The sequence below is a fragment of the Carya illinoinensis genome, chromosome 7 (genome assembly GCF_018687715.1).
Source record: "Carya illinoinensis cultivar Pawnee chromosome 7, C.illinoinensisPawnee_v1, whole genome shotgun sequence".
In the NCBI taxonomy this organism is placed as follows: domain Eukaryota; kingdom Viridiplantae; phylum Streptophyta; class Magnoliopsida; order Fagales; family Juglandaceae; genus Carya; species Carya illinoinensis.
In genome coordinates this window covers 10,729,559-10,744,754 of record NC_056758.1, presented here as the reverse complement: position 1 = coordinate 10,744,754, position 15,196 = coordinate 10,729,559, and the positions used below count along the sequence as shown (strand labels likewise).

The window sequence follows — 15,196 nt, the reverse complement described above, 5'->3', positions numbered from 1 at the left end:
CCAGTTTAAAAATTCCCTTTTTGTCCACTGGTGGTTAGCGTGGGAGGGTTATTTGATGCTGACCCAATTTCGGTTTTAACTGTGAAACATGAAAAACATCATGAATCTAGGAAGAATCTGGTAACTTGATGCGGTAGGCCACTTCTCCCACTCGCTGCATGACTCGAAAAGGACCATAAAAACGTGGAGACAGCTTGAGGTTTTTACGGTGGCTCACGGAGGATTGTCGGTAGGGCTGTAAATCAGGTAAACCCACTCTCCCTCTGAAAAAATTTGCTCCTTGCATCCTTTATCTGCATATTTCTTCATCCTGTCCTGTGCTTTAATGAGGTTTTGTTTGAGTAGCACCCATAGTTGATCACAGTTTAGCAAAGTCTCCTCTACTTCTTGCACTTTTGCTGTACCCGTAGTGTAACTCAGCCACTTAGGAGGCTTGTACTCGTACAGGGCCTCAAAAGGTGTAACCTTTGTAGAGGCATGGACACTAGAATTATAACACCATTCAGCTAGAGCCACCCATTGCGACCATTCTTTTGGTCTGTCCCCCACGTAGCTGCGCAGGTAATTTTCCACCCATTTATTCACAGCCTCTGTTTGTCCATCCGTTTGAGGATGATAAGCAGTGCTAAAGGCTAGCTGCACCCATTGTAAGGTGAACAATTCTTTCCAAAATTTGCTGGTAAAGGTCGAGTCACGATCTGAGACAATTGTCTGGGGTAGGCCATGTAGCTTGAAGATATGTTTGACAAAGAGGTGGGCCACAATCTTAGTAGTGTATGAGTGCGATAAAGGGATGAAATTGGCATATTTAGTGAACCTGTCTACAACCACCCATATAGCATTAAACCCACCAGAAGTTGGTAGCCCATCAATGAAATCCATGATAATATCAAACCATGGTATAGAGGGTATGGGTAGAGGCTGAAGGAGGCCACTAGGTAACATATTATCGACCTTTATAGTCTGACAGATTTCACAGTTCTATAAAAATTCCTTGACATCGTTTTTCTGCCCTGGCCAATAGAAATCTCGTCTCAAGCAATGCATGGTTTTGTCAAATCCCATGTGCCCTCCCATTGGGCTGCTGTGTACCAGCTCTAAGAGCTTATGGAGGAGAGGCTTATGCGCAGGGATATAAACCCTGTTCTTGTAAAACCATGATCCATCTCGCACTGAATATGGTGCTGGTAACAAGCCATCTTGGTGCTTCTGTAAGAAGTGTTGGACTTGCTGGTTAGAAAAGTAATGAGATTTGATTTCATCCATCCAATCCCATGTTGGAAGAGACAACATAGAGACCGTAATCTCCTTTTCAACCCCTTGACGCGAAAGAGCATCAGCTACTAAGTTTTCCTTCCCTTTTTTGTATTCCACTATAAAGTCATAGCCCATTAGTTTAGAAACTCATTTCTGTTGCATCACGGTTCCCGCTCGCTGGTCTAGAAGGAATTTCAGACTTTGATGGTCGATTTTGACCTGGTTGCCCCATGAGGTAATGCGTCCAATTTTGCACGGATGAGACCAGTGCTAGTAACTCCTTATCATAAGTAGAGAGTGCTAAAGCCCTGCCTTTGAGTGCTTGGCTAAAGAAAGCCAAGGGCTTGCCCCCTTGCATTAAGACCGCTCCAATGGCAGCGCCTGAAGTGTCACATTCAATGACAAAATGGGACTAAAAATCTGGGAGAGCTAGTACAGGAGGTTCTGTCATGGCTCTTTTTAAGCTATCAATGGCTATTTGAGCTTCATCATCCCACTGAAAACTGTCTTTCTTCAGTAAACTGCTCAGTTTCTCAGCAATAGATCCATATCCTCGTATAAATCTTTTGTAATAGCCTGTGAGGCCTAGAAACCCTCTCAAGACCTTTAAATTTTTAGGGGCTGGCCAGTCAATCATGGCCTTTATCTTGGCTGGGTCTGCTCTCACCCCACTTCCTGAAATCAAGTGTCCCAATTAGGAAATTTCGATACAGCCAAAGCTACACTTGCTTAGCTTAGCAAATAATTGATTCTCCCATAGAATGTCAAAGGTCACTTGTAGATGCCTCACATGATCAACAATGTTTTTGCTGTAAATTAAAATGTCATCAAAGAAAACTAAAATAAATTTCCTGAGATGAGGTCTAAAAACCTGGTTCATGAGACTTTGGAAGGTTGATTGGGCATTGGTCAACCCAAATGGCATCACCAAAAATTCGTAGTGGCCTTCGTGTGTTCAGAAAGCCGTCTTGGTGCTGTCCTCAGAACGCACCCTGATTTGATGATACCCAGATCTGAGATCCAGTTTTGAAAAGACTTGAGCTCTATGTAACTCATCCATGAGTTCCTCCACCACTGGAATAGAGAATTTGTCCTTAATAGTAACGCTGTTCAAGGCCCTATAATCCACACACAAGCGCCAAGAGCCATCAGCTTTCCTCACCAGCAGCACAGGTGAGGAGTAGGGGCTTTGACTGGGTCGTATGACCCCTGTTTCCAGCAACTCTTTGACTATCTTCTCAATTTCATCCTTCTGAAAATATGGGTAACGGTATGGTCTGACTGAAATAGGATTGGTGTTTGGTTGAAGGTTGATGCTATGGTCATGTGATCTTGTTGGGGGTAGGCTAGTAGGGGTAGCAAATATGTCAGGATAGAGGTTGAGAAGTGATTGGATAGAGTCGGAATAGGGGTTTGTTGTGGAACTGAATGCTCTTCAATGAATTGTAAGAGCAATCCTTTTTGTTCTAAACTGTTAGCCTTAGGCAGCTTTCCTTCCTCAATTAAATTTGTACTACTGAGCCCTTTTAAAATTATTGATGCGAACTTGTGAGTGAACTGCATAGTAAGCTATTGAAAATTCCAAAGAATTGATCCAAGGCCTTGCAACCATTGGATGCCAAGAACAACATCACACCCAGCGAGTACTAAGACATACAAGTCCATGGTAAAAAAATGGCCTTGCATATTAACATTAACTCCCACTACCTTGCCTTCACTTTTGAGCTGATCACCATTAGCAACCTTCACATTCACTCTTTCTTCTTCATGGACAGTTAAGGGGACTCGGTTTAATATTGCTGGGTCAAGAAAATTATGCGTACTACCCGAGTCTATTAAAATAGTCACTGACTGATTACCAATTTTTCCTCAGATCCGCATAGTTCTAGGATTACGTGACCCCAAAATAGCATGTAATGAAATTTCTGGATATTTTCCTTTATCCAGAATTTCCACCACTTCCTCCTTTGATACTTGGCCAGTATCATGGTCTAAAGGAGGGTTATCCTCTTCCAATTCCTTAATCAAATATAGTTTGGGGCTGTTACATCGGTGGCCAGGATTCCATTTGGAATCACAGTGATAACAAAGGCCCTTCTCTCTCCGGTCTTTCATTTGATTTTAAGAAATTTTATGAACTGGAACGATGGCGTTGGGATAGGTGGTGTTTGAGGATTTGGGATGTATTTGGTTTAATGGCTGGGGTGTCTGGTAGGTAGGCCTGGATTTGATGGTAGCTGGGTCGGTGTATGTAGTGGTTACGGGTCGGGGGTTGGATTTCTTATAAAGTAAAACCTTCTCTTCCTGTATTTTAGCAAGCCCATAAGCAGCCATCAAACTAGTTGGCTTAAACATTCTCACAGTCAAGCGAATTTCATCCTTAAGACCATTAAGGAAGCAGCTCAATTTAAAGGGTTCAGAAACGCCTCTTAGCCTGTTTGATAACTCCTCAAAGTTTGATTTATATTCCTCCACCGTGCCTACTTGTCTCAACCTAGTGAGTTGTTCAACAGGATCATCATAACTACTAGGGCCAAATCTGAGTAATAAGGCCTTCACAAAGGCCTCCCAGCTGAACAAAACTCCAAATTCATCCAAATTTTGGAACCATACAAGAGCCTTGCCCTCCACATGGAATGAAACTAGCCTCAAACGATGTTGTGGCAAAGTGTTGTGGAAGGAAAAAAATTGATTGACCTTATAAAGCCAACCTAGGGGATTTTCTCCTGTAAAAAGAGGAAAATCCAACCGTATTGTGCGTGGAAAAATCTCACCAGCATGAGGTGTGCTTTGATGTGAATTGTTGTTTTCCCCACTGTGAGTTGCACCTGCTGATAAAAGCTTGTTCACATTGTGCAGGTCAGTGACAACTCCCAAAAATTGCTGCATCATAGAGTCCATCTGCCGTCGCATTGCCAACATTTCCACCTCAATGGTAGTAAATTGTGAATCTGCCTGTTGAATATAAGCTTCGGTGGTTTTCCAGAATGTCAAAAAACTTTCCTGCAGCTCCTTTGAACGAGTACCTTCAGCCATTTCTTGTGCAGAATTGGAGGCTCTGGATACCACTTTGTTACAGTCAACTAGTAATTTGTAATGAAATTAATGGATTAGAAACTGAAGTTGTATTGATTTATGAAATAAGCTCTCTTCGAGGGGAGCACCTCCAAGTTCAGATGAACAATACAATAGAAATTCTAGATGCTTCCCTCACGACATACAGGGAGAATTTATGCTAAACAGGGAAAATAAAGAAATTACTAAACTGCCCTTATCTATGGGCCGAATTAACCAGAGTTTCTTTTATTCATTCAGCTACCAAAAGCCCATAAGGAGACTTGTCCAAGCCCCACTCCGTTACGGCCCTTCAAGCCCATCACAGCATGTATCTCTTCAAACTTAGGTTTCATTCTTTCTCTGCCGACAGCCTCATACAGCTTTGTTACTTGAACTCTGCACTTCAGCCACTTCATACTTCTCCATCTACTTGCCTCCATAGATGTCGTATAACAAAGTTCTTCTTTGACCTAGCAGCGTCTCCCGTTGTGGTGTCCATAACATAAGGGACTTTTTCAAATATGATCTCTATCGAGTGTATTAGGTTCCGGCATGGTTTGCGCTGGACTATTATAGAAGCGACAAACTAGCATTTCTCTTGTTGCTTTTAATGAATTGATTTTAGTCATACAAGAGATGAAGACAGAATATTTGTGAGAATTTTAAGCTTATGTTTGCATTAATTTAATTTGATGCATTTATGTTTTGAACCCTTGTTGTTGACTCATTTAATTAAGTTGTAAAAAATAGTTATGTTTTGAGAAGTTTGCCGCTGGTGTGTCCATGGTCGCTAAATTGTCATTGGCTCTCTCGTACCCAATGCTAGAAGCTGCAGGACATATGGTCAAGAATGCCTACAAGAATGTAGCAAATTTTTAAATCCCATTTTTTTCTCTTACTCTTCAGTAGATTTTTAAATCCCATTTTTTCCTTGTAAAAGTAAATGTTTTGGTTATTAATGCAGGACCCAAGCAAATTTGCTTTTGTTGTTGCCCCTACTGCTGCTAATTTGAGAGCTGCCCCTGTTGCTGTTGCTGCCCCTGATTTAGGTGCTGCCCCTACTGCTGCTAAGGAGTAAGAGAATTTAATAAAGCCAACTGAAGAGTCCGATGATGACATGGGTTTTAGTTTGTTCGATTAAGTTCATGTAGGTTATGTTTTTACTATGGGACAGTGATCCTTGTGTTTACTTTCTTTTGGATTTTCACTGGAGTTCCTTGTTGTTGACTTATTTAATTATGTTGTAAAAAATAGTTATGTTTTGAACCCTTTCTGTTGACTCGTTTAATTTAAGTTGTATTTTTGTTCCTCTAGATGCCTGAGTTTATTCTTAATTCCTGGGATCTTGTGCACTGTTGCATCCCCTTTTAACCAAGTATAGCATAACTATCATATACATATCACTTTCTAGTAACGAGTCTTTTTGCTTATTAGTCCCCAGTTTTCATTTTTTGCCACTAGCCTAATAAACTCACCCTCTCTCAAAACTGTTGAGGGAGAGTTTTCATTCCAAATTGATGGAGCAGCAATATTCTAGCTTAGTGGCTGGTACCCAAATAAATAACGAGTTTTTAATACCTGGTGGCATCCATCTTTCATACAATCAAATTTCTAAAGTAAAAAAAGGTTAGTCTTTTTTCTCTTTTACTAAAAACAAACACTTAAAATACAAGTTTTGTATTCAAAGTCTCAACAAATACAAAGAGTTTCCACAAAATACAAAGACCTCCACATACATGAGAATATTCAAAGTCTCAACAAATACAAAGAGCTTCCACAAAATACAAAGAGATTCCACATGCAAATAGACTTTCCAAGTTGTTGACTTCTATTACAACAATGTTTGCATGAATCAATTACCTCAAACTCTGCTTCATCAACCTCTATAATCAAATGATTAATTGCAATGACCCTCACAGAAGTGCCCAATATGCATACGTACAATCACAAATGTGTTTCTCGATTTCCATTGCCTTTAAAAGGTGTCTTCCCATGTAACAACTCGTACAGGAAAATACCAAATGTCCACCAATCAGCAACACTACCATGACCATATCCTCTTATTATGTCAGGAGCTAAATACCCGTGTGTCCCAACAAATGACATAGAGTGGGAGTTTGTTAGTTCTGCAATTAGTACAGGAAGTGAATCTGCACTAACCATTTTTTCACTCCGAACCTTAGTTGTTTTGGAATTGAGACAATGAGGCCTAAAGCAAGACGGTTGCAAGCAAAAAGGCTCCATAAAAAGGGGTAATCTGCAGGCTAGATCAATGCACGATGGTTGAACACAGTGGGCAGATATCTGGCATGATGGCTCTATACTGGACTAAACAAGGGTGGGACTCACACAGTATATTAATGACACATCAAAATCAAAGAGCATGATGCGGCCATCCTCCCTCACCAATACATTTTCAAGCTTTAAGTCTCTGTACACCACTCCTATCATGTGTAGATACTCGAGCACAAGAAGCACAAGAAGCACTTCAGAAGCATAAAATCTGGAAAGCAAAACAAAAATTCAAACATCTTTTTAAGATAAGTAACAAAGAAGTCATCATAAATTTGATAATAGATAAACTAAAGTCCATTTGGATGGCCCAAAGGAGCTAACAAAAATGATATTAAAAAGTACAGTTCGTCAATCTAAGTTAATATTACAAGAGTGAACCAAAACCAAGACAAAACCAATCGCATCATCCTTACTAATATAAGCTGCAGAAGACCATAATGAGATGCAAACTAAAAGTGCAATAAAATAAAAAATAGAACAGATTCAGATTACAATACAATAAAAAAGACAAAACAGTGCTTGCATGAATCAATTGCCTCAAACTTTGTTGCATCTGCCTCTATAATCAAATGATTAATTGCAATGACCCTGACAGAAGCATTCAATATGCATACGTACAATCACAAAAGTCCATCCAGCTGCTAAGGATGTTATATTCAGCTAGCAACAATACCTCTCAATTACCTTAAAATTGGTCAGATGCTTGTCTTCCAATGTAGGGCCACATCTAAGGTAATTCCAATGATTCAAGGAATGAAGATTACTCTTATCAGTTGGAAAATCAAGACTTTTGAAAACTAATTCTATGATCTAAATGATTATCACATGAAACTGCAGGATTAAGTTTTCATGCAAATAAATTAACTCTTTTTGCTTGACCTTTAATAAAAGGATTATGCTATGCTAAGCTCAAAGCCATCCAACAAGAGGGAAAAAATAATCATGTTTACTATTTGAATCCAAAGAGACTAAAACAGATGAAAAAAATGATTTTGGGGAAAATGTGATTTATGATGGTAACCAAGGGAGAAGGGAACCAGGGAAAAAATTTGTGTTAGTGGCTATCACAGGCAACAAAATTAGTTTATAATTTCTTATTCAGGAAAGGATTTTGGTATGTTAGTTCTTTCAACCTCGGAAAACTTTCTTGCCAACCTTAAATCATCCAAGAGAATTTACCAAGCTTTTATAGATGTTAACCAGTGAGTGTAAATGGACAAGTGTAATGATGTTCACAGATCATTTTTTCTAACATTACTGAGGCTTTAAACCAAATGTTAAATTATGTATCCATGTAACACGCCATTGTCATATGGATCAAGTAAATTAAGACTTCTTACCAAACCTTCTGGAAGTGAAAATGAGCAATATCCCAGACCTCCAAAATTAGTTATATTGAGGAAAAAATAAAACAAAAAGTAGAAATCATATACTACAGATAATCAGCTTTGAAGAACAAAGATAATCAGCTTTGAAGAACAATGGCACCCATTGAAGCAACCCAAAGACCTAAAAAGGAAGTACATAGAAATCTCACACAAAATATTACAACTAACAGTCATTCGAGCTAATTCTAGACTAAAAAAGAGAGAACAAACCAAACCCCCTAAGAAGCAAGTCAAAAGCTTTGAGAGAAAAAACTTGCGGAAGATGCTAGAAGCTCCGTGCTACGAGATGGTTCTTGTAGAGGAGGGAGCCAATGTTCGGCGATGGAAGGACTCATGATGGTGTACAGTGACAGGATGGCAACGGGCATGATGAGGGATGACGGGGGAGGGGACGGCGACAGGGGGCAATGGGAGGGTGAAGATGAATTTTCTAAGGAAAAATCTAGTTGCAAGCACAATTGTGCACTAATATGTGCACCAATCTATTGTGATTGGTTAAAAAGTAGATTTTATTAAAAGCAGTGATAATTTAAATTTTGAATATGAAGGAATCAGTATTGATACGCAAATTAGTATGCAACTTTACTTGTACGTAGCAAAACTCATTTTCTAAATGCATTTGAAGTTTGAAATGGGATTTTAGCTCCTTTCGATCGTTGGTTATTTTTTAAAAAAAAAAATATGCCACGTGGTGGTGCCATGTCAGGCGAACATCTACAGCGGTAATAAGAAGCAGCACAGTAGCACAGCCCTTCCGTTATTTATCTTTTGAGTTGATTGTCTGATTAGTCTGTTATCTTGGAGAGTGAGTTGGTTCTGGTTGTGTCTTTTTTTTTTTTTTTTTAGTCTCTGTTGGTCGATCTTGCACAAATGGATCGAAATTATTTGCATTGGAATGAGATTTTTCCTCCCTAATAATTTATTATAAATTTACACTGGACTAAAATAAGAAAAAGAAAAACTCCATTGAAGGATGTCTGCAAGGGCCCGGAAAGGTGTTTAAATTTTGAATATGAAGGAATCAGTATTGATACGCAAATTAGTATGCAACTTTACTTGTACGTAGCAAAAATCATTTTCTAAATGCATTTGAAGTTTGAAATGGGATTTCAGCTCCTTTCGATCGTTGGTTATTTTTTAAAAAAAAAAATATGCCACGTGGTGGTGCCATGTCAGGCGAACATCTACAGCGGTAATAAGAAGTAGCACAGTAGCACAGCCCTTCCGTTATTTATCTTTTGAGTTGATTGTCTGATTAGTCTGTTATCTTGGAGAGTGAGTTGGTTTTGGTTGTGTCTTTTTTTTTTTTTTTTTTAGTCTCTGTTGGTCGATCTTGCACAAATGGATCGAAATTATTTGCATTGGAATGAGATTTTTCCTCCCTAATAATTTATTATAAATTTACACTGGACTAAAATAAGAAAAAGAAAAACTCCATTGAAGGATGTCTGCAAGGGCCCGGAAAGGTGTTTAAAAAGGAAAAAAAAAAGTGATAAATGAAGTAATATAAGCTAATAAAAAACAATACTTCTGGGTGAACCCTCTTTTCACTTTTATGGTGGAAGGATTATCAAAGTTAAAAATGAGATAAGATAAAATATTTTGTTAAAATTTAAATAAAATATTATCATAATATAATTTTTTAATATTAATTTTATTTTAAAGTTTGAAAATTTTGAATTATTTATTATATTTTGTGTAGGAATTTGTGAAATTTATAATGATTATATGAGATGGGATAGTTTGGATTAGGATATCCAAACTAATAAGTTGTTCCTTGGTTTTTAGTGATATTCTTCGTCCAACTTAAATGTTTATGTTTGTGCTTCTATATTTTTTTAAGATAGCTTCACTCTTTTGTTATCTTTGATTTTACGATATACAACAAATAGTATCTTAGTGAGATTGACGGTGGAGAGAGAGGCGAACATACTTTGATTTTTGGGAGGGGGGGAGATCAGTTTTTTTTTTGGGGCGGGGGGCACCGGGGGAGGGCATAGTGAATTAGGGTTATTTAGGGGGTGTTAAATATTTTAATATAAACATTAATGATTGGATCTTAGATTTTTTATGCTCTACAATAATATAATAACAACAATTAAATAACGTACATTTCTTCATCTCAGTTTGATGAAGAATTTGATCTGACTATGAGAGAATGATCACCCTAACAACTTTACATCTAAGTGTCTCACGATTGCTAGAGGCACAATAATGTTGTAGGTGAGAACTTTTTATCCCCTCAATGCTATTTATAGACTTCTAGTCATCATAAAATTTAGAGACTTTGTGTCTCATTGCAATTAGGTTTAAATGTACTCTAGTCCCACTATGACTCATTTAAAATAAGCAATAAGATTAAGCTTATCTAAACTCATTAGATATGGGTGTGAGGGACATAGAATTTAAATTAAATTCTTACGTTCTCTCATTTGGCTCATACGCCCATAAAATAACATTTTTTGTTCATGGGTTTATTATAGGAAATTAACCATACTGTGCAAATTAATTTTCAAAAACTTTCATAACTCAAAAATACATTACATGAGTTCCGTAATATCAATATCAAATCAGCTACCAATGCGAGTCATGAAGGTCTTCTATTATATAACTAACAAATTCCCTTCTATGTACCATAATATCATTAACTAATTTAACACGATCTTTAATTTTCATGTCTATTACAGACATTTTCTTGTCGTCAATGGCTATTCAACCAAATCGACCCGATTCAAAAATCATCATTCCAAGCTGGCCTGGAAAAGTGCTGGCTTCCGATTAGATTGTTCCGAACCGTATATATTACTGAATTTCAATTCCGCATATTATTCCATAAAAAAGGGGTTTTCCGATTCCAATTTTGGAAGTTATATTTGCACTCAAAAATCTCTCTCATTATAAATTTTAATCGCTGAAGCTTGTTTCTCTTTGCGTCTCTGGCCAGTCTCTGATGTCTGTCTGCCCCTCCGGCCAATCCCATCCGCCATTGCAAAATTTTGTAAGCGGTACTTCTTCCATGTATGCACATTTCTGAACTCATTTCTCCTCCAATTAACTTGCCTGGATACATTTTCTACAAGAATATCAGCAGTGATCTAATTACTTCACTTCAAGCATGGCTTCTATTAGCACATTGGTAAATGTGATATCTCCATTATTGCCTTGTAGTGGATTGTTGCCAAAAGAGAGAGTATCCCAAAAATAAAAATGAAACTGGTGACCAAGGTGTTGGTTTTTATATTATAAAAGAATTGATATCTTGTCAAATCTCCATACTCAGCAAGTAACTTTTATATATTTATATATATATATATATATATATCTATATATATATATTCATTTTACACATAATTATAATCACCGTAGGTACCACTCCGCAAAGAAAATGTGAGTAACTACTTAACTAAAATGGCCAACTGACTCAAACTAAGTAACTAAATAAGCCACTGCCAAGGAGCAATCTGCACATTTATAAGTTTTAGTTTCATCTCTATTTTTTTTTTTTTAACGTAATATGGCCTTCTGCCACCGAATACTGTAAGGGCGTGCTAGCTAGTAGCTATGGAGCCACTGCTTTTGAATTGATTCTGACAATCAAAAAAAAGAAAGACATGTCCACATGCTAACATGCATGCCTTGCTATTCCCATAAATACTTAAAATCCTCACCGTTTAACCACTTCTTCATTCTAATCCTACAGGTTGGAGCAAGACCCATAATTTATGTAAGATAAAAAGGTGATATACGGTATATATGTTTGGAGTAGCATATAAAGACATTCTTGAAACCAAAAACATTGCAGCTCTGAGCTGCTAGATCTGTCGGGAATAGAGCCTAGTTAAGGTCTATGACAATCCCTATTAAGATAGATTAGCAATAGCCGATGACCACGTGACAGCATTTCAAATAAATCCTGCTTAACCATGCCTCAGCACACCAAGCAGCACTGCTCCAGCTCAGCAGCACTGGCACACGAGGACATCAAGCCATTTCAGCTACAAGAACTTTTTGGAAATACATCCTTGTGATTCTGTTGGAATATTGTTTCTATTTTTGTATCGCAAGGCATCCTTTCCATTATTAGCACCATTGGACAGCTAGTTGTAGACAACCTGCACACCATTTGTTTGTTAAAAAACCAAACTACTGTAGACGTGCTCTTCTCTATAAATAGAGCACTGTGTAAACATTTTCAGCAATGAGAAATGAATATATCAATTCCTGTATCTTAACATGGTATCACAGCCGGTATAGAAAAACGTCTCCCATGGAGGAAAATATATCCCCACCGAAAAATCCAAATCCGAACCCACCCTCTCTCACCCTGTCTCCGTTAAGCTCACAAATGAAAATTTTCTGCTATGGCGAACTCAGATGGTTCCCTATATCAAAGGCCAAAGCTTGTTTCACTTCATCGATGGGTCAATCTCTCATTCTCAGTTTCTTCCAGGAACCACCACCCTCAACCCAAAATACCTCACCTGGACGCAAACAAATCAACTCATCTTAAGTGCCATAATTTCCCCCCTTTTATACAATCTTATTGCCCAAGTTGTTGGCTACCCCTGTGCCCGAGCCATCTGGTCTACCCTCGAAAAACTCTTTGCTTCTCAATCCCATGCTCGAGTCACCCAACTTCGTTACCAGCTTGCCACAGGTTCAAAAGGTTCCACTACCATCTCTGAATATTTTTGAAAAGTTAAGCATCTCTCAGCACCATGAGTGTAGCTGGCACTCCCCTAGACTCTGCCGAATTTGTATCCTATTTACTTACAGGTCTCAACAGTGATTATGATAATTTTTTCACCTCCGTTACCACTCGCATTGAACCTCTCTCCCCTAAAGAACTCTACAGCCTACTACTCAAACATGAAAGCAGGTTGTCTCATTCTAATCATCTTCCTACTTCTACAACTTCTCAACCAATTTTACTTCCAATTCTCCTTCCCGTGGCCATGGTTTCTATCGTGGCAATTACCATGGTAGTAATCATGGTCGAGGCAGAGGTCACACCAACTCCTTTTCTCCTCATCCTTCCTCCTATAATCCCTCACCTTAATCCTCTTCCCTTCCCCACTCCAAACCCACCTGTCAACTCTGTGGGAAAGTTGGTCATCTAGTCATAAGCTACTATCACAGATTCGACCATGCTTACCAAAAAGATCCACCTAAAAACCTTACAGCTAACTATACGACCTCTGCTTCATCTCCTAACCAATCTTGGTACCCTAACACCGCTGCCACAAACCATCTCACCTCTGATTTAGCCAACCTCAACATACACTCCTCCCCTTATGGTGGTAATGAACGGATACGGGTTGGCGATGGCTCTACACTACCGATCTCCAACATTGGTGACTCTGTCTTCTCATTCCTTCCTTCTTAAAAATCTGTTACATGTGCCTAATATTACAAAAATTTAGTCTCGGTTAAACAGTTTTTCCATAACAATTCTATGTTTTTTGATTTTCATAGTTCTCGTTTCGTTGTGAAGGATTCCAAGACAAGGACACCTCTTCTCCATGGTCCCATGCATGACGGCCTTTACACATTTCCAGCTCATCCTTCTTCTCCTCAAGAACTTGTTGGCGAGCGCACTACCTCAACTCAGTGGCACTCATGACTTGGGCATCCCTCTCTATAGCTAGTCCACAGAATCATTTCTCACAACTCTCTTCCTGCCTCTACTCATGACCCTCAATCACCTTGCTCAGCTTGCTATCAAGCCAAGAGTTCTCAACAGCCTTTTCAAGATTCTCATCAGCACTCTACAAAACTTTTGCAACTTATTTACACTGATGTATGGGGGTCCTGCCCCGGTTCTTTCAAGAGATGGTTTTCAATATTATGTTGCTTTCCTAGATGACTTTACTCGTTACACGTGGTGGTTTTCTTTAATACAAAAATCTGATGTTCTTCAAGTCTTTACTATTCCAAAAGCATGATGAATTATTTTTTAATTCAAAAATTTTGTCACTACAAAGTGATTGGGGTGGTGAATACCGATCACTTCACACTCTTCTTAAATTAAAAGGAATTTCACATTGACTATCATGTCCACATACACACAAAAAAAATGGTGTTGTGGAAAGGAAACACCGACAAATCATTGAAACCAGACTCGCACTCATGGCTCATGCATCTTTACCTTAACACTTCTAGGCTGATGCCTTTCACACTATCGTTCATCTAATAAATCGTCTCCCCACTCCAATTCTTCATCATCAATCACCCTTTCAAAAACTTTTTTCCAAACCACCTGATTACAAAGTGCTCAGAGTCTTTGGCAGTGTTTGTTGGTCTCATCTCAAGCCATATAATCATCACAAACTATACCTTCGCTCCACACAATGTTTATTCCTTGGATACAATGACTCCCACAAGGGCTATCACTGTCTTCATATTCCTTCTGGAAGACTATAAGTTTCTAGGGACGTCATCTTTGATGAAAATATTTTTCCACTTGCCAACAAATCCATTAATTCACAACATAATCCCATGCCTGTATTCACTCAACTCCCTTCTATTCTCGGACCACCCCCTAACCCACATTTAAAATCACTCAAGCTCCGTAACTCCATCCACCACACCAAGTAGGCCCATTTCAGCAAGCCCATCTACTTCATAAAACACAACCTCTACCTCATCTTCTTTAGTGCCTCAACCCATAACCTCACAAAGTTTACTTCCCTCTTCATCCTCTCCAGACTCATCCCCTGCTTCGTCGTCGTCCTCACAACCTCTGTTCTCAGACCAAGCACAAATTCCAGCATCCATTATCACTAGATCATGAACAAATTCTCTTCGTCCTCGCAGATTTACCGACAAAACAGTGCTATGGCCATCTCCTCCTAGCTATCTTACCATCACTAGCCCTATTCCCGAATCCCCCACTTCATATACAGAGGCGGCTAAATATCAACCATGGCGACAAGCCATGTCTAATGAATTTCAAGCTCTTTTGTAGACAAACACCTGGTCTCCATTTCCCTCATCCGAAATCACAAATCTAGTTGGCTGTAAGTGGATCTTTCGCACCAAAAGACACTCAGATGGCTCTCTCAAGCGACACAAGGCCCGATTGGTAGCAAAGGGATTTCATCAATAGGAAGGTATTGATTTCTTTGAAACTTTTAGTCCAGTTGTTAAACCCACTACCATTCAAACCATCCTCTCCATTGTTGTGTCTGAAAGGTGGT

At 38.7% G+C, this 15,196-nt stretch overlaps 1 protein-coding gene across 1 annotated transcript; it reads right to left on the bottom strand.

Moving 5' to 3' along the window:
* Positions 1-6,258: 6,258 nt before the first annotated feature.
* LOC122316155 (serine/threonine-protein kinase RHS3-like) lies at positions 6,259-14,774 on the bottom strand. Its single transcript, XM_043132692.1, has 6 exons — positions 14,670-14,774; positions 13,703-13,765; positions 7,283-7,419; positions 7,102-7,197; positions 6,680-6,817; positions 6,259-6,523 (listed from the first exon to the last, which is right to left on the bottom strand). Exons 1-6 carry the CDS (start codon positions 14,772-14,774, stop codon positions 6,259-6,261), a joined length of 804 nt encoding a protein of 267 aa, XP_042988626.1.
* Positions 14,775-15,196: the final 422 nt, after the last annotated feature.